Source organism: Stomoxys calcitrans, chromosome 3 (genome assembly GCF_963082655.1).
Source record: "Stomoxys calcitrans chromosome 3, idStoCalc2.1, whole genome shotgun sequence".
Classification (NCBI taxonomy): Eukaryota; Metazoa; Arthropoda; class Insecta; order Diptera; family Muscidae; genus Stomoxys; species Stomoxys calcitrans.
The window spans coordinates 126,195,577-126,218,430 of record NC_081554.1 but is presented as its reverse complement, the minus strand read 5'-3'; the positions used below and the strand labels follow the sequence as shown (position 1 = coordinate 126,218,430).

Sequence of the window (22,854 nt, the reverse complement as noted above, 5' to 3'; positions counted from 1 at the left end):
AGATCTGCCATGCCCAATTATATATAATAATATATTATAATAATAATCCTATTTAAAGAGTGATTTTTTAAGAGCTATAGGAAAGTTTTTTAAAAAAATACACATAAAATTGCGAAAAATGTATGAAATCTTTATTTGCCTTATTTTACTTACTTTAATTGGCTATGACAGAATATTTATTCCACTAGCCGAACGTAGAATAGCATTCCAAGCTCCTCGATCTTCTGCGCTCATTCTAAAATCTCTGACACCAAGTTTCGAGATGTCTCCCACCACTTGATCTTTCCATTGGGCTTGTGGTTGTTCCGGATTGCATGTACCACCGTGTTTGCCTTCAAACGACTTCTTTGCTAGAGCTTCTTCATCCATTCTGACAACATGACCTAGCCAACTCAGCCGTTGTATTTTGATGCGTGTAACTATGCCATCGTCGTCATACAGCTCGTGGTCGCAAACTGGTCCATATATTTTACAAATAATCTTTCTCTCAAATACTCCAAGCACTGCCTCATCTGCTTTCACATGTACCCATGCTTCAGAACCATATAACAACACGGGTAGTAAAAATGTCTTGTATAGTGCAATCTTCGTCTGTCGAGAGGTGGCCTTGTTTTGTAAACTGCTTACTTAGTCCAAAGTAGCATCTGTTTGCCAGTATTATTCTTCGCTTAATCTCAAAACTGGTGTCATTCGTTTCGGTTACGGCGCTGCAAAGGCTTTCTCCATTTTCTTTATCTGCCATCCTTTATCTGATACCATCCATTTCGTCTTAACTCCATTTGATGCAAAACCCATTTTCACTGACTCTCTTTCGATTCTATCAAAGACTGCAGTTTTCGGCATTGTTTTCGGCATGGGCAAGTAGCATGTGTTCTCTTGTGATTAGTGTGTCATATCTATTCACATCTGCATCTCGCATAATCTTCTCCAGCAGCATATTAAAGAGATCACACGAAAGGCTCCTTGTCTGAAACCTCGTTTGGTATTAAATGGTTCGGAGAGATTCTTTCCTATTCGTAGTGAGGAATGCGTATCAGCAAGTGTCATCCTACAGAGTCTTATTAATTTTGCAGGGATACCAAACTCAGAAATGGCTTGAAATACCTTTGAACGTAAAGAAGTATCGAAGGCGGCTTTGTAGTCAACAAAGAGATGGTAGGTGTTGATTTGTCCTTCTCGGGTCTTTTCCAAGATTTGGCGCAGTGTGAATATCTGGTCCAGGGTGGATTTACCAGGTCTAAAGCCGCATTGATATGGCCCAATTATCTCATTAACTTTAGGTTTTAATCTTTCACACAGTACGCTCGAGAGTATCTTGTATGCGATGGGGAGGAGACTTATTCCTCTGTAGTTGGCACATTCCGTCTTGTCTCCTTTCTTGTGTACCGGACATAGTGTGCTGAGGTTCCAATCATCGGGTATGCGTTCTTCTAGCCAGATTGCGCAGATAAGCTGATGCATACGCCTTATCAGCGTGTCGCCTCCGGTCTTAAATAGTTCAGCGGGTAACCCGTCGGCTCCTGCTGCCTTGCTGTTCTTCAGTCGGGTCACTGCTACTTGGACCTCATTCTGACTAGGAGGTTAACATTCTATACCATCATCAGGGATTGGTTCTGCGGTATCCTCTTCGCCACCAACATCGGACACTAGCAGTTGGGTAAAATGTTCTCTCCATATCCTCAGCCTGTTATCTGTGTCAGTTACCAGATTTCCTTCTTTGTCTCTGCAGGAGGATGTGCCTGCACCAAAGCCATCGGTTTGATGTTTAATTCTTTGGTAGAATTTCCGGACTTCATTCTGACTTCTGTACATCTCAATTCGTTCACACTCATGTCTTTCATTTCCTTTTTCTTTCTGCGGAATAGACGTTTCTCCTCTCTCCTTTACTCCCGATACCTCTCCTTCATCTGGCGCTTTGCTACTAATTACAGGGTTGCTCTATATGCCGCATTCTTGGCTTCAGTAGCATCTCGACACTCTTGGTCGTACCATAGGTTTCTTGGAGGAAGCTTCCGGTACCCAAGTACGGATTTCGCGGCATTTTCCATGGAGTGGGCAATAGTTTGCCACTGCGCCATTATATCGTCGGAACAAGGAGTGCTTTCATCAAGCAGTTGGGTCAGTCGAGTTTAGTATGCCGCTGCCATTTGTTGTGTTTGCAGCTTTTCAATTTCCAGCTTCCGTGCAGTGTCAGATCGTACTTTCCTCGCCATGTTCAAACGGGTGCGAATATTTGCTGCAACCAGGTAATAATCAGAATCTATATTCGCTCCACGGATCTATCGTACATCTAACACGCTGGATGAATGCCTTCAATCTATCACAACGTGATCAATTTGGTTCCTCGTGTTTTGATCGGGTGACAGCCATGTGGCTTTATGAATTTTTTTATGTTGAAATTTGGTGCTACTAACTACCATGTTTTTTGGCGCGGCGAAATCAATCAGACTCAACCCATTACTAGACGTTATCTTGTGGAGGCTAAACTTTCCGACTGTTGGACCAAAAATCTCTTCCTTCCCTATATTCGCATTAAAATCTCCCAGAATGATTTTAATATCATGGGCGGGGCAGCGGTCATATTCTCTCTCTAGGCGCTAATAGAAAATATCCTTGGTCTGCTCGTCTTTGTCTTCCGTCGGGGCATGGGCACAAATAAGGCTGATGTAGAAGAATTTGGCGTTTATGCGGATTTTAGCTAGCCTCTTATCCACAAATCCATAGCGAAATTCATGCCTCGTGTTATGGCAGCTATAGTACAGTTCGTCACTGTTTGCTATTGTAGTGACGCCATTCCCAGTCCATCGCACTTCTTTTAAGGCGGTAAAATCTACCTTGTACTTCTGTAATATATTCGCCAGCACCTTCTCTAAAAATAGTGCGGACATTCCAGGTGCAGATCCGCAAATCATGGTCCTTTTTTCGTTTGCGTGGGTCGTCAACGTTGAGGTGGTCCGTTTTTTGTATTTTATATACAAAGGAATAGCCTTTGTTTCTCATAATAGTTCTCAGTTTTTCGGTGGCGGGTTATTGGCCCAGCGCCCCAACCGCATGGGTTTTGTGGAATACTCTATATCTGGAGATCGGTCTATATGGTAGCTGTATCCAAATATTGTCCGATATTCAACAAAAACTTTTAGAGTGGTACCAAAACTCGCTGTGCCAAATATCGTCGAAATAGAATGAAAATGCTCCTTTTATAGGCTCATTACACTATATCGGGAGATCGGTCTATATTGCAGCTATATCCAAATATGGTCTGATCTGGACCACATTTGACATTAATGGTAGGGGTCTACCAGAACACACTTTGCCAAATTTCAACGAATTCGGGTAATAAATGGATCTTTTGTGGCCTCAATACCCTGTATCGGGAGATCAGGAGTTCGGTCTATAGGGCAGCTATATGAAAATATAGTTCGATCTGAACCAAACTTCACAGAAATGGGAAGGGGTCTACCAGAACTCACTGTGCCAAATTTTATCAAAATAGGATGAAAAATTACCAATTTATTGCCTCATGACTTAAAGTCTGGACGTCGGTCTATATAGCGGCTATATAAAACTAAAATTCGTTTTTTTGAGATCAGAAGGTCAGGGTTATATACAAACATTACGAAATCATCAAAAAATTGTTTGGAAAATGTTTTAATACCCAAAATATGTGCGAAATTATAAATACGCAGCTTTTGAGTATATATGGGTAAATACGCGGGTATTTACTAAATTTTACAATTTTTGTTTGTTTTGAGTCCCGGCCTGGCTCTGCCGAACTTTTTCATTTTCAAGTTTTTGCCTGTTATGGTGAAGATCACTAAATTTTACAATTTTTGTTTGTTTCTCTTTTCAGACGAGCTTAATGATCGGAGAAGGAAAGTCAGAGATCGCAACACGCACCAACCACTATGTGACGAGTTTCGTCTTTGGTTAGAAGACTTTTCAACCATATTAGGTGTGACGGCTTCAAGGGCCGCCCGTTGGTATATTGCATTAACCACTCTCGACAACCCTGTCTATTATTTGCAAAGAAAAAATCTCCTATCATTGAGCTCGTCTCGAAAGAGAAAAAAGCATAAATAATAAATTTCGTTGTAGTAAGTGGCTCCTTTAACTTTATTACATTAAATACTAAAATTCTGATCATTTAATACCTTGTCAAATGGTTCATGGTGCTTTACATACCAACCCAACTACAGCAGATTGTAAAGCATGCATCTGAATTTGAACAGGGCTCTTAAAGACGACTTGATTTACAAGCGCAATAGAAAACAAGTAAAATTTAGTTGGATTGGTATGTAAAGCAGCATGATTACTTACTTTTGAAAGTTCTTTGAAATGGCCTATAGCCGGACAATATCCTGCAATGGAATCTAAATTTTAAGATTTAAAGACAAAAAAAGCACCAAAAGACGATGATAAATACATATAATGTTATAAAATTATAATTTATTTGATGGTTTACGTTTTAATTATATCTGCAAACTGTTGACTGATCATTTTGAGCGGCAAAATTTTTATACAAAATCCGCAAATTTTTAAAAAGACGTTGTTTGCATATTATTTGTTTATTTATTGTTGTGTATTGGTTATACATATTTAGTATTTGTTGCATTTTATTTTCAAGTTGAAACTACAAAAATGCAATATGTTATATGTATGCTGTACTCGGCGCACTACCAGTGATTCTTTTAGGATAGTTTGGTAGTGGGTGTATTAGGAATTATTTTATGTAGATGCCTTTTTGGTAAATATATCTAGCTTAGTTCATATATCAATACTAAAGTTAAGGTGTAATATTCAGTCTATAAATATGTTAGTCTCTTACATATAAACGTACATATGTATGTATGTATATATATATATATATATATATATATATATATATATATATATATATATATATATCATCGCTGGGGGTTTTACTTTGAAAAAAATTTTATTGTTTTTGCAAATAAAAAACAAAATTTTAAAAAAAATTGCAAAATGCATATGCATTGAAAAAGGTCAAAAACTTAAGTTTGCAATAAGTAATAAAGATAGAAAAAAAATTATAAAATCAATACTCAATTACAAGGATTATAAGCCATATATATATAATGTTGTTTTATAAATTGGGGATTCTTGACCCATGAAGTTATGGAGAAATTTACTCTCGTCATATTTCTTAACAATAGAAAAACATACAAATGTAAATCATTACCAATTGTTAAGAAAATCGAAACCTTTTCGCATATTTAGATCCCTATCAAGAAGGAATACTTCCTCTGAGTCTAATGTCTTGTCGGCTCTACCATCATATTCGTCGTCTTCTGAGGTGGCTGCAGATGACGAGGAAGCCGACATAAATTCGTTTCGACCGCAGTTTTGCATTAGATTAGTGTTCTCTTCGCCATCCAAAAATGAATCGGAATAAACAGCATAATTTACAACACTAGAAGATGTTGGAGCGGAACTATTATTAGTGTTTAAAAATACCTGCATTATCGAAGATGCCGATTTGTTATTGGGTTTTAATTTTGTGGAACTTTGCTTTTCCTTATCATTAGAGACCGCAGTCTCTAATTTTAAACTAGCTTTACGCGATTTTGCAATATCTATTGGAGGACTTGATATACTGCTGGGCTTAATACTGCTAACATTTGAAGTTTTCTGATCGCCCGGACGACATTTTTGTAAATTCTGGTTTAGGCTTTTCTTCAGTTCACATTGAAGACGTTGATAATTAAGTAAAGCTTTCTTGGATTCCGCATCCATTGGTTCTTGCTTAGTATCCTTTCCCATCGGTAGAGCGTTCCGTTGAAATAGACCAGATGCTTTGGAGTCTGCAGCGTTACTTGGAAATAAATGCAAATTTATTTGCGATTTTGTTCTGTAGCTAAAGGGCCGCGAATACTCATCGCGAAAGCTGCCAAGAGCTTCATCATGTATTATCTTGAGAGCAACCTGTTGTATTGAAAATGTTCTTAAATCTCTGCCATCGAAAGCATACCCTTCATTAGCGCTATATTTCGCTTCAAACTGTTTACTGGGAAGCCGAATTCTATCACTATCCTCATTGTTCTGATGCTTACTAAAGTCATTCAAAACTATTGCTGCCAAGGAATCAGTCGACGTCTGACTTTTTGTAGAATTTGATTGTGTGGGTGTGGGGAAATTATCGAAGTAGCGCAATGATATTTCCGGCTTTATTAAGGTATCATTTATAATGTCACTTTGTTCTTTGGTGCTAAGACTTTCCCACAACTTGCCATAATTTAATTTGGTGTCGTTAATGTCATGGTAAATTCGTTCGGCTATAGGATTCAACTTCGCAAAATATTCTTGTATAACATCTAGGGTGCAGTCCAGTGTTTCGGGCATGGCTTAAATGGAAATATGGTTGAAGCTGCCGTTCCTATGTAAAAACGGGGTTAAAATTTATATCGTTCCATTTGGTTATATTCGTTCTTGAAGCGGCATTAGTTCACCTGAAATACGATTCTCCGGTCACTATATATTCTTTGTTTAACTTTTCAACAAACAATACAACAAAAACCCTTCACGGAAAGGGTTTCGAGTGGCCAGATCAACAGTTACAGGAATAACGTTGCCACAGGATGATATTATATTGTACACTAGGCAAATGTATAAGGTAAAGTCAGTCACTAGCCCAACAACAACGAAATCATATATACAACCCAAGGCGGATTTAATACGGTGGTCTCACGCGAGCAGCTGTTACAGCCGGCCAGGTTTGACAGTATTAAGATGTCAGATTTCTGTTTGCATTTTCTTTGTTGTTATCTTCTTTTCGCATATTCTCTGCTCATGTATGAACACGTATACATCCAAGCACACAAATTTCTTTACCTGAGTTGGCAAAACGTCGATCAGCTTGATAGCAAGATATCGAATTGCACCATATGATTTGTGGTTGTTGTACAAATGAGACCACCTTTAATTGTTTCGCCATGTATACAACCCTGCGGGGATGTTGGCGCACATTCCTATTAGGCTGTCAAATTTCTGGACACTTTCTAATTGGCATTCTAATTTTTATTTGCATTATCATGTGTAGCAGCCACAAGATCAAAGATTTATGATTATAAACGTGTCAATTATAAATTAAACCAATTGAAATGTGAAAAAGGAAGCAAAATGTAAAAAAAGTTTAAAATCCAAACAAAGCATTTGACGTTCTTGTGAGATTTGGATATAGCTCTGGAATTGGAAGATTCCATCAGCTGGGCTAGTGACTTTACCTTATATAAATATTCCTAGCCAAATACCAGTAAAACATTTTTTACTAGGGAAATTTATACAAGGTAAAGTCATTAGCCCAGCTGATGAAATTTTCTAATTCCAGAGTTTTATGCAAATCCCACTAGAACGTTAAATGCTTTGTTTGGATTCTAAAGGTTTTTACATTTTGTTTCCTTTTTCCCATATATGTTTTATAATCATAAATCTTTTGATCTTGTAGTTGCTACACATGATAATGCAAATAAAAACTAAAATATCAATTAGGAAGTGTCCAGAAATTTGACAGCTTAGTTGAATTTTGTGCCACCATTCCCACACAGTTGTATAGTTGATTTCGTTGTTGTTGGGCTAATGACTTTACCTTGTATTAATTTGCCTAGATTTTTTCATTGAGGGTACAGTGGAGTGACGTTACGATTTCTACTAACTTAGGTCTGAGAGAAAATAAACAAATTATTTTATATATATTCTTTGGATTTTAAAGTAACAATAGGAGTTACAATCAATCAAAAAATGGATTTATATGACGATATAGACACAAAACCAAAAGCCTCCCAAATAGATGGTTGGTCCTCTGGAATAAAAATGTTGCAAACACAGTTAGCAATTAAGAAAGCTGGTCTACCAAAGCCAAGAGAGACATCAAAGAAACCGGTGGGCAGATGATTCCACACCATCAAAAATGTTATTTTGATCAAAAATTCTTTTCTTTAGCTTATGACACCTGTGGTCAACTTGAAGGCTAAAAAACTGCAATCACCCGAAGAGATTATTTTATCCAAGCACACCAGTGAAAGTAAACCGATTATTCAAGCGCAGCCGCTGGTACCCTCGTTGGAAAATATTAAAACTGACGATTGGGATTTTGTTGACGAGTATGATCCATCTTGGCCCAATGAGTATGACAAATTAAAAGAGAAAAAGAATAGTTTGAAAGACAAGGGACGCGAAGAACGGGATAGGGGCGAACGACCCAATCGAGGAGACAGAGATCGGGAGAGAAAGCGCAATCGACGAAACTCGCGGAATCGCGAATCTCCTCCAGTTAAGTTTAGCGGCTTTGGCCAACGTATTGCAGATGAAGATCGGTACAGTCCACCTTCCATGGCCGCATCCGGATCAGGTAAAGGTGGTGTCACCATAGCTCCACCTCCATCACTGCAGGAAATTTCTATTGAAAATGATGGCGATCCCTCCTCAAATGTAACTATACCCTATTCTGCTACTTCAGTGGCTGCTAAAATCATGGCCAAATACGGATTCAAAGATGGCCAAGGTTTGGGCAAGCAGGAGCAGGGTATGTCCATGGCTTTGCAAGTGGAAAAGACTTCAAAACGTGGTGGTCGCATTATACATGAACGTGATGTATTCTTGCCTCCACCACAGCCTCCCGCAGCTGGCAATAGTCCAGCTGCGTCTAGTCCAATTGCTAACATGGCTCCACCAGCACAAACAAGTACAGAGTCTGGATCAAATCCCAGTATAACAGAGATAATGAAGGCACCTAGCAAAGTTGTTCTACTAAGGGTAAGCCCACCTTCGTACGAATTAAAATAATACAAGCGTAGTTAGTGCGTATACTATTAAGTTTATTGTTTGTTTACTTATGTTTTATAAGTTATGATGTTTGAGTTCATGTTTTTTTAAGTTAATTTTCGATATATTAAAGAACATGGTTGGCCCCGGTGACGTTGACGATGAATTGGAACCCGAAGTTAAAGATGAGTGCAACACCAAATATGGCGATGTGAACAAGGTTTTAATTCATGAGTCTTTTGGAACAACACCTGAAGATGCAGTAAAAATATTTGTTGAATTCAAGCGAATGGAAAGTGCCATTAAAGGTGAGTTGTTGCATTATATATATTGTCATTCGATAATATTTAAACGGCAATATTCCTAAAGCTGTGGTGGATCTAAATGGACGCTTTTTTGGTGGACGACAAGTACGGGCTGGATTTTATGATTTCGATAAATTTCGAAACCTAGAATTAAGTTAAGACAACACTATGAAAGTTTAAACTAGATGCGGAATGCAGAAAATTATTGAAATATTAACAAATTACGATTATATTATATAACAATTAAGATTAATAAATACGTCGGAGCTCCAAAAAATAATGTCATAGTTAAGTCTCCTGACTTAATCAAACCTTACATTTAAAAGGACTTTGCATAGAGAGTTGGAATAAAAATAAGTTAAACTCAGCAAAATGTTTGCGAACATATATAAAACTGGACTTGGGTGAGCTAAATCTGAATTTGCTAAATTAACCTAACCTTCAATAAAATTGTTTTCTGCTGTTTTATTAGTGAAGAAGAAGAAGCATCTCTGCCATATTTATTTAGCAAAGGACTCATGCAACAGACGTGCGGCGGCGAATTTCCAAAAACTACATACCCTAAAGAAGAATCTAATGTGATATAAATATTCGACTACAAGAATTTTAACTATTACATTAAGTTTGGTTTATATAGGATTTCACATTATGGATTAATAACAATTATGGAGTCGCTGTTCGACTTCGTGAGCTCTTGACTTTCTTATACTATTTGGTCAATTTTTCATCCGGTTGATTTGCAGATAATAAGTCGACAGTTCGCTCGATTTTACTTCAATCAAAAGGCTCAATCTTGGGTCGACTTTACTAGATTAAAAAAAAGGCAAAGCTGTATTTTACGGGGTAATTTTGGCCCAGAAACCCGAATATGAAGTCCGTTTTTGGGGCTCGGGCCCACCCCCTTGGGGGGAAGTAGTCCAACCTAGACAATATGGGTATCAAATGAAAGGTATCGATTAGTAGATTACGAATATGCAATCAAATGTCCAAAATGTTGACCCAGGAAGAACCTATGGGGTCTTGAGGATTTTGACACCTATATGGAAAATTTACGAAATTGTTATTTTAAATAAAAATTCTTCGGTCTTAATAAAACTTCTTCGTGCTCTCCAAATCCAAGGAAAATATAATACCATATCTCTTAACATTTTGGTTTGAAATTTTGGGATTGAGTTTGTCTATCGAAATAGATGTTTGGTTGTTATTTTAGACACTGAGTTATCCTTGTCAGGGAAGGTTTTGTCTTGCCTTTTAAAAATTTATTCTTCTATTGTTTAACTACCTTTCAAGGTGAGAAAGCTTTTGGCTTATTCTCTTTAATGTCTCAGATACTTTGCGGTTTGGAGGTTTTTTAGGTACTTTTCAGGCTAACTTTACAAAATGAGCAAATTGTGAATTCCGTTTTCTTAATTGCTCATTTAAAAGATTTGTCGAGTGTAGGAAATTACTACTTTTTCATAACGTTTTTGCTTATGTTAGACCTGGTCCTCTAAGGAGGATTTTTGTATCCTCTCGGCCTACTTATTACTAGAATTAGAAGGAACATATATACGAGATCATATGCCGTTAGAGTAGCGAGATGCTGGAACCTATTGCCTCATGAGTTACGCATCTTTTCCCATTCCACTAACGTTTTCCGTTGAAAACTTCGTAATATTTATAACTCTTTTGCTGACGGTTAATTTTTTTTCTTGTTCTATTGGCATTCTCTCCTACTTTTGTTTTTCAAAGCGGCACTATTTTTAATACTAGAAAATCTAAGTTCTTGTGCACTGTGTTGGACCACTTTCTATTTATCGCTGTCTTCCACCTTGATTTCTTTTATCTTCTTTATATTGTTTTATGGCTGGGGAGCCAAATATTAGGTAAATATAATGAATTATTTCTTTATGTTAAAACATTAAATTGAATTTTATTATCTGTTATACTTAGGTTAATAAAATGTTTGTATGTAATTATTTTATGGGCCTTATTGGCCTTATATTACATATTGCCTACCAAAGTTGGAGAAATGTGCCGGCATTCGTCCGGGTTTGAGCTTTTCTCCTCCTCCATATGTCCAACAGTGGAAAATAGACAAAATTATTTAAAATAGAACTCTATTTGCCTACCAAAGTTGGATACATTTGTTGGTCTTTGGCCTGTTTTGAGATTTTCTCCTCCTCCATATGTCCAACTGTGTGAAATATCGAATATTTTAAATAAAACTATTAGCCTTTCAATGTTTTTTTAAATTTTTTTTTTGTAAATATGTTTTTGTTTTAATTTAGAGTTCTTCTAAAGCTTAATTTTTTGCATATTCATAATCTACTAATCAATACCTTTCATTTGATACCCATATTGCCTAGGTTGTACTACTTCCCACAAGGGGGGTTTTTTAGTTTTTCGGGCCTGAGCCCCAAAAACGGACTTCATATTCGGGGTTTGCAAAAAATTAGATTTTTTTTCGAACTACCCCGTAAAATACAGTTCAACCTTTATCTTAATTGGGTGTAGTACAAAAAAAATTTTGAAGGAGTATTTTTTTATTGGATCACGCTGCAATGTGGTCTGTCAAGAGTTAACATCTTTTTCTACTCATTTATATCCAAAGTTTATTTTTAAGACGACACTTATAAACAGTGGGTTTACCAATTTTGGTACGGTTAACCTAAATGCATTCTAAATTTAATCGACTGAGCATTTTTAATTATTTTGCTTTGAGAATAGGGATCAACTATTGTTGCTTCTCAAAAAATCTTTTTTTTTTTCTTTCTTTGAAACAAATTACTATTTGCCATCTCTACCAATAGTCATTGCTCATAAGAAATGCAGAAATGTTTATAAAAGAGAGCAAGAGAGTCTTGAAGCAACTAAATTAACCAATAAACGCACAACGAACTTGCAGTCAAACAAGTAGAACATGAAAGTAAAGCAAACACGTGTGGGGTAACTTTTGCATCGTGGGATTGTTGACTTAAAAACACAAACTTAAAAGATTAACAATCTCTAGAAGCGATAGAGCTAACAAGTATCAATTGAATCACTACGAAGTGTAAAAATAGTTGCTGTTATTGAATCTTGACAAAAAAAAGCGATCAATTTCTTATCATTTAATAAAAAGGCCATTACAATTAGTGCACAAACAGAAAGAGAGTGAATACAAGCGGAGATTAATGGAGTAGAGTACCGACAGACGTCAATTGCCCGGCATATTGATTGTGTATTGCAACAACGAGCCCTCCCTCTAAAGGCAAAGGCATCAGATTGATTTGAAGAGTCCAGAGGAAATATTTTCGCCCGTATGAGATTGCCGGGGAGATAACCCCAAGCAGTAAGGAATACAATCTGCGAAAAACATTGGCAACAAGTAAATCAGAATAAAAGTGTAATTGCATTTGTTCTTACAGATACATACATACATTGAAAGGTAATCTCTTTGTGTGTGGACGATAGATTGTGTAGGTTATTCATCTTGTTAATGATCCATATTCCTTCAAGTAAAATCATCAGTCAATAGACGACCGCTGGTCATAACGTTCGAGTATCGCAGTGTCCGAGCAGTTGATTTGGAAGGAATAATGGCTATAATACGATTCTACACCACTGAAGCCTGCGATGAAGTTCATCGGATGAAAATTTTGAAACAATTAAGTGCGGTGAGTGAATATATCTACTTCATATAAATTGGGTTTCCAATTTTCGCATGCTTTATGATTATTCAACAGAGTGTTCTTACCTTGTGTTTAGTTAATCTAAAAGTTAAGTGAAACAATGTTGTGCACGCTTCTGTGGAATTTTGGCTTGTGGTTTTTAAAGCCTATGCATAGTGTAACATGATGCATATCAAAGGACATTACAAATTATTCTACAAATAATATTTTGAATTAAAGGAACTGAACGAATCACAATCGTGACGAGTTTCACTATATTAAATGGTCCAACAAATATATGTAGAAACAGAAGGAAAGGATTGTGTATCCTGTATAAATATGACAATACATAAGCCATCAAATGATAAACTAACCAAGACTTGTTTCCTATCGGAAAAAAGTGGATATTCTTTAAACGTGTTAATCTTACAAAAGTGGTAACAAGATTTAAATTACTTTTCTTAAATATGCAAAACTACCTTTATGCATCCTTTTAAGCATTTGACCATTCAATCAAAGTTAAGTTGAGATGTTTGTCAAGTCAAATAAAGGGTAACCTATCTTTCATGCAACAGTCAATGAGAAGTTTTTGTGGGACATTGATCTTTTGCATGTCGTTGAAGAAATAAATCGTTCTCAATAGACAGAGATTTATAGTTAAGCAGCAACAACTAAACCTAATTGATAACAAAGATTTTTTTATAGATTGCCATATGCAATGTACATGTGTATTACAAAATTATTTTTATTTATTGGCATTTGAAATTTTGTTGCCATTTCACTTATCTCCATTAGAATGGGATGAGACGTGGAAAGGTTGAATAATAAAGTATTACTAAATAATCCAAACATGGTACGATAAAATGTCCTGTTCTTCTAATGGCGTGATGCGCTTTCTCGATATATGTCATAGACCTTAATATTGTGATTAATATCAATGTAGTACACACAAGTTATTCAATATCACGATCACAATGATGAAATTATAATTGCCGGAGATTTAAACATCAATATCCCAAAGAAGTTGTTGATTTAGCAGACAAACAAAGAATTAATAATTCAAAGAGATTTGGCGTATGGCCTATGGAAGAGATTCAGAACTGAAATACTTCACAGGGAATTTCGGGTCTTAAGAAAAAGAGGTAAGCAAGGCAATACAATGTCTGAAAGCAAGTAATTTTGCTGATAAATTTCGTAGGCTTTCGAACTCGAAAAGTAAATAGAGACGCATTCGTGAAATGTGTATCGGCGTATTTAGTATCGATGCAAACCCTGATGAGTTGAACGCCGAATTTTTAAATATCCCATCAAACACTGAACCTTACCATAGAGGAATGCACGACATGATATCCGCATATATCCTCCTAAAGCCGTATAATAACCAAATAAAATGCTGTTTGGCTAGATAATCTAATTCTCTTATAACCAAAATAGACTCGAAGGTGAGGGAGGGTCATACGTCGAAGAACTTTAGGCATGCCCTAAGTACACAACATTCCACACAGCATTCCTCAAGGGCAGGTCGGCGAAGACAGTCCTTGACGAAGTGGTGCGAGAAGTCGAGCCGTCTTTCCAACCGAAAGAAGAAAGAATGATATATCGGTTGTTGTTGTTGTAGTAGTTTGTTGTGTTTTATCTTTCGTCTGCTTGATTCTGTTGATGGGATCTGGGTCTGAGTCGAGTGGGCCGGGCAGTTAAACAGGTGACGTGTATCGTACAGTCCCTGGTTACAATCGGGACATACATCTGGCACGTCGCCATCAATCCTTGCTCTGTAGGAGTTGAGGCGGCTGCATCTGCCGGATATATCTGTCTTTATAGTTAGCTCCAAAATGGGGACATGGACTATATTTGGTTCTATATTTCGGTATGTACGTGAGACTGCTGGACCAGTGTATGTTTTTTCGGGCAAAGCTCTGAGCCATAACGATAGCCGCAAAAGGAATTCTGAGAAGGGATTTAGAGTGTTCGAAATCAGAATATATGCCGGCCCTGTAGACCGCGGGTTCTAGAACAGTGTGGTCAAAGTGTGTGGAATTCATCATATAGTCCTAAAATGGTTTAGCAGATACGATGGCGCCGTATTGATGCTCGACCCCAACACCCATCTTATAATTTCTCCTTATTTATATGTATTGGCCACCGAGTGAAACTTAACCTAAACTATTGATAATAAATTGTAAAAAATTGCACAGAAAAATCATAAAACAGGTATAGGAAAATTGCAAATTTTGCCCATGAACATTCCACTAAGGAACAGGGGCAAACTTCTCACATATCAATGAGTGCAGTCCGATTTAAGTTTTAAGCTCAATGATAAGGGACCTCTTTTTTATAGCCGAGTCCAAACGGCGTGCCGCAGTGCGACACCTCTTTGGAGAGAAGTTTTACATGGCATAGTACATCACAAATGTTGCCAGCATTAGCTGGGGAAAACCACCTCTGAAATTTTTTTCTGATCGTCTCGCCAGGATTCGAACCCAGGAGTTTAGCGTCATAGGCGGACATATTAACCTCTGTGCTACTGTGGCCTCCAAAATAGCAGTTTTCTAAATAAACACTTTTGGTTTTGAAATTCGTTCAAACTTAAAATTTTATCAGCTGACACAAAAACGGAAAGTAAAATTTTGTTTTTAATGAATTCTACTTTCCGGTTACGGTCGACAGCCGTTCGGTAATCGTTTTGATGCGTTTTCATAAGGCAAAACAAAACAGCTGACACGCTTTTCTACATTAACAGTACATTTACAAGAGCATAATCAGGCTCTTACTTGCATTGTTCATCTTTTTTGAGTCTTTTCCAGTCCATACAGCAGATCTTGTGTTTTCATAGTTGCATTCTATAACTTTTACGATTTTTGTGGATATTCCAATAGTACGTAGCTTCTAACTCAGTTGTTTTCTCGGAATCCTGTCGAAAGCAGTTGAGAAATAAACACAAAACGCATACACTCTTTTTTAATTTTTAATTGTTTTTTAATTTAATTTGCTCATTTATTAGTCAATTCGTTAGACCATATATGACTAAAACACTACAAAATTAACAATTCATTAAAGTTTTCTTAAAAATAAATCAGGAATTAAATACTACTTAAAAATAGTTAATCTCATAAATTTAACTAATATTACCAAAAATAATTTATAGTACATAAAGGGTGATTTTTTTGAGGTTAGGATTTTCATGCATTAGTATTTGACAGATCACGTGCGATTTCAGACATGGTGTCAAAGAGAAAGATGCTCAGTATGCTTTGACATTTCATCATGAATAGACTTACTAACGAGCAACGCTTGCAAATCATTGAATTTTATTACCAAAATCAGTGTTCGGTTCGAAATGTGTTCAAATTTTGACAAATTTTGTTCAGCGATGAGGCTCATTTCTGGTTGAATGGCTACGTAAATAAGCAAAATTGCCGCATTTGGAGTGAAGAGTAACCAGAAGCCGTTCAAGAACTGCCCATGCATCCCGAAAAATGCACTGTTTGGTGTGGTTTGTACGCTGGTGGAATCATTGGACCGTATTTTTTCAAAGATGCTGTTGGACGCAACGTTACGGTGAATGAACACATTTCGAACCGAACACTGATTTTGGTAATAAAATTCAATGATTTGCAAGCGTTGCTCGTTAGTAAGTCTATTCATGATGAAATGTCAAAGCATACTGAGCATCTTTCTCTTTGACACCATGTCTGAAATCCCACGTGATCTGTCAAATACTAATGCATGAAAATCCTAACCTCAAAAAAATCACCCTTTATAATAGAATTAACATTAAAAATTTTCTTAAAAAATAAATCAGGAATTAAATACTGCTCAAAACTCTTTTCCTTTTGTTGAGTTTGAGATGTACAATAGTTGTCTACTGTGCTGTATTTTGCTCTAAAACCTGCCTGAAACTCTTTTAATATATTATTTTCCTCGACCCAATTTGAGTCTTGTGTTTAGTATTCCCATAAAAAGTTTTGGCACAGTATTCATAAACGATATTTACTTCGCCTTTTTACAAATGAGGAAAATGATACTATCAGCAAAATACCGATACCGACCGAGGCGGCAGCACTTGCCGATGAGGGTATTTATGGTTTCAAACCATTACGTACAACCGGTTGCCATGAGATTGCGATTTGACAGCCAGTCAGCAAGATTTTTTTAAAGCTGTTGCCAATTCTTTAAGAAAGTTTTCGGCGACACACTAACAGCTCGTAAGGTACCCTACCTTCACCAGGAACCTTTTTTTTCGCTTTTCTAAAGGTGTATTTTATTTCGTTTAAGGTAATTTCTCTGTCCAACATGCAATCAAAGATTTGCAATGGCGCATATTGAATGTCGTTCAATATTTGATTATGTTCAAGCAGTTTTTTAAAGTGTACTTTGAATTTAAAATAAATAAACAAACAAACATTTTGAAACAAGGGGTTCAGTGTCATAGGCAGACATGCCAACCTGTGCCCTAAGGTGGACTCCAGTAAATAATATTTCATGATGATGATCTTTCATCAAACGCATAATGAGATTTTAGTTCGCCTTTAAAGCGATAAGATAGTCTCAGGTTTCCATTTCTAATTTTTTTTAAAAGACAAATGGAGAAATTGTTGTGTTGTTGTTGTATCCATATTTATATTTGGAGATAGCGATCCTCATCCAACCATCTTGTTCCGGTTCATAGGACCATACGCCGCGGGATCCTTATGGTCATTGGTCATAAAGGCGTAAATAACACGCCTTGTCCTGTCGAGCATCATATGCACTCAGTATATAAGCAAGAGCCGGGGGCGCTGAATTTTTCTCATTGAGCCTCCACTCGATATCGCTGATGGGAAATTGGTGGCTTATGTTATGCGTTTGGTTCTTTTAGCTTTGTTTTATGAGTTGGTCAGTTTGGCTCAACATCTCGCTATAAGAAATGAATAAAGCAGTATTTACAAGAAGAAAAAAAAATGCGAATTCGATGATTGGTTTTTGAGATCATCATCAGCACTATCGTGAATCATGTCCATCCTTTTGTCCGGCCTATAGTTTCACTTCTCGTTTTTGCAGTACGTATAGTTAATATATTTATATATATATTATATATATTATCGTTACATCATAACATGATGTAACGAGCCAAAAACAAATTATAAAACAATCGGAGCACCAAGTTTTATTTTATTAAGCAAATCTTGTGATGAAAACTAATGAATCTTTAATACTTCATTCGAGAGTGATCATAACAAGTTGTTTCAAGGGGTGAAAGGGAAAGTGAAACCAAGAACACACCCATATAAATGAACCCCAGCACGAGATAGCTGGAACACCAGGTTGCGGATAGTGGAATGCTTCATACGGAGTAGCTGTAACGGCAGTAGCGGACAATCAGCGGTATCGAGCGGAGAGTCTCAGTGAGAGGCGTGTTACTGGCGCCTATAAATAACCAATGGCCACCCTGTTCCCGCGGCGATCGGACCGGAACGAGCTAGCTCACCTACAGGAGCTTGACGACGGTCGCCACTTCCACTTAAAAATGTGGCTACGACGATAACAAGAACAAGCAGGGATACATTATACATATATAATTTATATAATTTACTTCATTTGTTATCATGATGGTCTTACTTATCCCATCTCTTATATTCCAGAATTTCTCGAACATAACCACACTACAAATCGAAAAGTGCTACCATGTGGAAACCACAACAAAAACGGTAGACTCAAAAGCCAAAACCCTACTTAAATGGCTGCTTAAACATCCACAAGGCGATGAAACTAGCCTGAGTGAAAAATCGTCTTTACCCAAGGAAAACAACGCCTCGGTTGTCGTTGAGATTGGCCCTCGCTTTAACTTCTCGACGCCTTTTTCAACAAATTGCGTTAATATCTGCCAAAATGTGGGTTTATCCGAAGTGATACGTCTTGAAGCCTCAGATCGTTATTTGATTGGATATTCGGGCAGTCGACCAAATATTGATCTATTAGTGGATTTGTTGGGAGATCGCATGACGGAATGCCGTTATACAGATGAAAATCTCCCCGTCAACAGTTTCAATGAACAGTTGCCACATTCACAAGAATCGTGGTACAAAGTTCCAGTGCTCGAAAAAGGTCGCACAGCATTGGAGGAAGTAAATGTCAAATTGGGTCTTGCTTTTGGCGATTGGGATTTGGATTATTATACGAATCTTTTCAAGAACACCCTCAAAAGAAATCCCACCACTGTGGAATTATTTGATTGTGCCCAAAGTAATAGTGAACATTCTCGCCATTGGTTTTTCCGTGGAAAAATGATTGTGGATGGTGTGGAGCAGCCACAGTCACTAATACGTATGATAATGGGTACTCAGGCGAATACAAATCAAAATAACACGATTAAATTTAGTGATAACAGCAGCGCTATAAGAGGTTTTAATCACACTACCATTAGGCCTCAGTGTTTTGACGGCCCTGGACCAATGACTTTGCACAAGGTTAACAATGATTTGATATTTACGGCTGAAACACATAACATGCCCACGGCCGTGGCGCCGTTTAGTGGTGCCACGACTGGAACTGGCGGTCGTTTAAGGTAAGTCCGATAGTGAGACTGTATAAGTTAACAAAATAAAACCGTTGACAAATTTCAGAGATGTGCAAGGGGTTGGTCGAGGCGGTATACCCATAGCTGGAACTGCTGGCTACAGCGTTGGTTGCTTGAATATCCCTGGTAAACTAATAAATCAATCGCTTATAGCATTAGAAATAACATTTCTCTTCACAACTAGGCTTTGCTCAACCTTATGAGAATGCCAACTATCAATACCCTGCCACCTTTGCCAAACCCCTGAAAATTCTTATCGAGGCAAGTAATGGTGCCTCCGATTATGGCAACAAATTTGGAGAGCCTTTGATTACAGGGTTTGTTCATTCTTATGGCTTAACTAATGTTCAAGGCGAACGTGACGAGTTTGTTAAACCAATTATGTTTAGTGGTGGCATGGGCACCATGGAATCCACAATGCGAGAAAAATTTGATCCAAAAAGAGGTATGTGTAAAAATTAATAATTTACCTGATACTTATCGGGAATTTGCTGGTGTTGAATATTCCGAATGCGTTCTAAATTGTTTTCCTTTTGGATTTTACAATGAGATACCCATTAAATGGTACGCTTTTTTGACTTTTCTTGATAGGAATGTTGCTGGCCAAAATTGGAGGACCTGTTTACCGAATTGGTGTTGGAGGTGGAGCAGCTAGTTCTGTGGAAGTCCAAGGTTCTAACGACTCTGCATTGGATTTCAATGCTGTGCAAAGAGGTGATGCTGAAATGGAAAACAAATTGAATCGGGTAGTCAGAGCCTGTATTGAAATGGGAGATCGTAATCCAATAATGGCTATTCACGATCAGGTAATGTGGCTAACTGCATAGGAAATAGAGGTTTGTTAAAAACGATTTTTATTCATTCTCTTCAGGGAGCCGGTGGCAATGGTAATGTTCTGAAGGAACTTGTAGAGCCCGGTTTCGCTGGGGCCGTTATCTTCTCGAAGGAATTTCAACTAGGTGATCCTACCATAACTGCTTTAGAATTATGGGGTGCCGAATACCAAGAGAATAATGCTATACTTTGTAAGCCTGAAGATCGTCCCCTTTTGGAAAGTATTTGCAAAAGAGAACGTTGCCACATTAGTTTTGTTGGTGTCGTCACAGGGGATGGCCGTGTGAGTCTGATTGAAAGCGAAGCAGATTTTGAAAAGGCCTTAAGTCCGTCTTTTGAGCGCTCGAAATTGGGACCCATGCCCTTCGACTTGGAATTGAAATACGTCTTGGGCGAAATGCCGAAAAGAGAATATCAATTACAGCGTTTAAGCAACAATTTTGTGCCTTTACAATTCACAGAAAACTTTAATTTAGCCAAAAGTTTGGAACTGGTACTAAGTTTGGTTTCGGTGGGAAGCAAACGTTATCTAACCAATAAAGTAGATCGCTGTGTAACTGGCTTGATAGCGCAACAACAGTGTGTTGGTCCGTTACACACACCTTTGGCTGACTTTGGCTTGGTAACTGTTTCTCATTTTGGAAATGAAGGTCTAGCCACATCCCTGGGTACCCAACCCATTAAGGGCTTATTGGATGCTGGTGCCATGGCCCGCATGAGTGTAGCTGAAGCTTTATCTAATTTGGTATTTGCTAAAATTACCGAGCTAGCTGATGTCAAGTGTTCTGGTAACTGGATGTGGGCCGCCAAATTACCTGGAGAGGGTGCTCGTATGTTTGACGCTTGCCAGGAAATGTGCGCCATCATGAAAGAGCTTAGAATTGCTGTTGATGGCGGCAAAGATTCATTATCAATGGCAGCAAAAGTTGGGGGAGAAACAATTAAATCCCCTGGCACCTTAGTCATATCAACATATGCTCCTTGTCCAGACGTCGGTATCAAGGTAACACCTGACTTAAAGGGTCCAGCTATGGGCAAGGAAACATCTTTATTGTGGATAAATATTGAAAATAAATTCCGCCTGGGAGGAAGTGCATTGGCACAAGTTTACAAACAACAAGGCAATGAATGTCCTAATCTTCTTAATAGTCAGGTGTTGGCGAATGCTTTCAATGTAACACAAGAACTGTTGGCTCAAGGAAAACTTTTGGCTGGCCATGATATCAGCGAAGGCGGCTTACTAGTTTGTGTTTTGGAAATGGCCTTCGGTGGTCTCTCCGGCTTGAGCATCGATCTGACCAATGCTCTTACGCAAATACCTCTACAAAATATTGATGCATCTGCACGAACAGCGCCAGAACTAGCTGTACTTTATGCTGAAGAATGTGGCTGGGTCTTAGAAGTAGACAACACAAATTTAAAGGAAGTGCAATCCAAATTTAGCGATATGGGCGTTCCTAACCACTTCATAGGATCTACAAAGGGCTATGGTTTGGACAAGTCTGTAAAACTTTCTTCAAAGGGCAAGCTCTTATTAAATGACTCGGTAAAAGCTTTGTATAAGCAGTGGGAACGCATTAGCTTTGAATTGGAAAAACTACAAGCAAATACTGACTGTGCCATTGAAGAATACAATACTTTGGAATATCGCACTGGTCCCAAATATGTATGTACAACGGTTGATTTCAGCTCCGAATTGGTACTGAAACGAGCTTCGAAGACCGTAACGGTTGCAGTTCTACGCGAAGAGGGTGTAAATAGCGATCGCGAAATGATGGCTTCGTTGATGAAGGCCAATTTTGAAGTACACGATGTAACCATGTCGGATTTGCTAAGTGGTAAATACTTACAAAACAAAAGTGAACTCTTTTACAGGTACTCTTAAAAATTGTTCTTACTTTTTAAGGTAAAACTACTTTGGATCATTATCGTGGCTTAATATTCCCAGGAGGTTTTAGCTATGCCGATACCTTGGGATCTGCAAAGGGTTGGGCTGCCAACATTATGTTTAGCAAACTTTTGGTACCACAATTCCAAGCTTTCCGGAAACGCCAAGACACCTTCTCTCTTGGCATATGCAATGGTTGCCAACTAATGAGTTTAATCGGTTGGGTGGGCGCATCGTCAACTGAATCCTCGAACCAAGAAGTTATATCAAAACCCGACGTTGCTTTACTCCATAACAAATCTGAACGCTTTGAGTGTCGCTGGTCAACTGTTCGCATTGCCGACAGCAAAGCCATGATGTTGAGTAAACTAAAGGATGCGGTACTTGGATGTTGGGTAGCCCATGGAGAAGGTCGTTTCTCATTCCGCGACAAGAAAATATTAGATAACCTGAAAAAACAAAAATGCATTTCCGTTCATTATGTGGATGACGATGGTAAACCCACCGAAATCTATCCCATGAATCCTAATGGAAGTACGGAGGGAATAGCAGGTCTATGCTCTCCAGATGGACGTCATTTGGCACTAATGCCTCATCCAGAACGTTGTCATGCCATGTATCAATGGCCCTATGTGTCGCCAGGCTTCAGCGTGAAATCTCAAGCAAGTCCTTGGCAAGTAATGTTTAACACTGCCTATGAGTGGTGTACCAGATGAATTCTCAAATAAAATGTAATATATACAAAATTTATATTCTTTATTTGCAACAATAAAAAAGACCAGTTCTAATACATTCATTAAAAAAAAAATTATATATAAATAGCTAACATACATATATACAATTATCTTTCGATTTACAACA

At 37.7% G+C, this 22,854-nt stretch overlaps 3 protein-coding genes across 3 annotated transcripts; 2 read left to right on the top strand and 1 right to left on the bottom strand.

Moving 5' to 3' along the window:
- Positions 1 to 4,916: 4,916 nt before the first annotated feature.
- On the bottom strand, positions 4,917 to 6,575 carry LOC106089376 (uncharacterized). Its single transcript, XM_013255211.2, has 2 exons — positions 6,468 to 6,575; positions 4,917 to 6,394 (listed from the first exon to the last, which is right to left on the bottom strand). Exon 2 carries the CDS (start codon positions 6,358 to 6,360, stop codon positions 5,197 to 5,199), a length of 1,164 nt encoding a protein of 387 aa, XP_013110665.1. The 5' UTR covers positions 6,361 to 6,394; positions 6,468 to 6,575; the 3' UTR covers positions 4,917 to 5,196.
- A 1,085-nt stretch (positions 6,576 to 7,660) lies between these two features.
- On the top strand, positions 7,661 to 9,399 carry LOC106089373 (splicing factor 45). The gene is made up of 4 exons (XM_013255209.2): positions 7,661 to 7,896; positions 7,957 to 8,769; positions 8,912 to 9,086; positions 9,148 to 9,399. The coding sequence occupies exons 1-4, from the start codon at positions 7,756 to 7,758 to the stop codon at positions 9,240 to 9,242; spliced, it is 1,224 nt and encodes a 407-aa protein (XP_013110663.2). The 5' UTR covers positions 7,661 to 7,755; the 3' UTR covers positions 9,243 to 9,399.
- A 3,156-nt stretch (positions 9,400 to 12,555) lies between these two features.
- Positions 12,556 to 22,823, top strand: LOC106089380 (phosphoribosylformylglycinamidine synthase). Its single transcript, XM_013255214.2, has 7 exons — positions 12,556 to 12,721; positions 18,337 to 19,259; positions 19,318 to 19,397; positions 19,456 to 19,716; positions 19,863 to 20,077; positions 20,143 to 21,943; positions 22,012 to 22,823. The coding sequence occupies exons 1-7, from the start codon at positions 12,644 to 12,646 to the stop codon at positions 22,707 to 22,709; spliced, it is 4,056 nt and encodes a 1,351-aa protein (XP_013110668.2). The 5' UTR covers positions 12,556 to 12,643; the 3' UTR covers positions 22,710 to 22,823.
- The last annotated feature ends 31 nt before the right edge of the window (positions 22,824 to 22,854 follow it).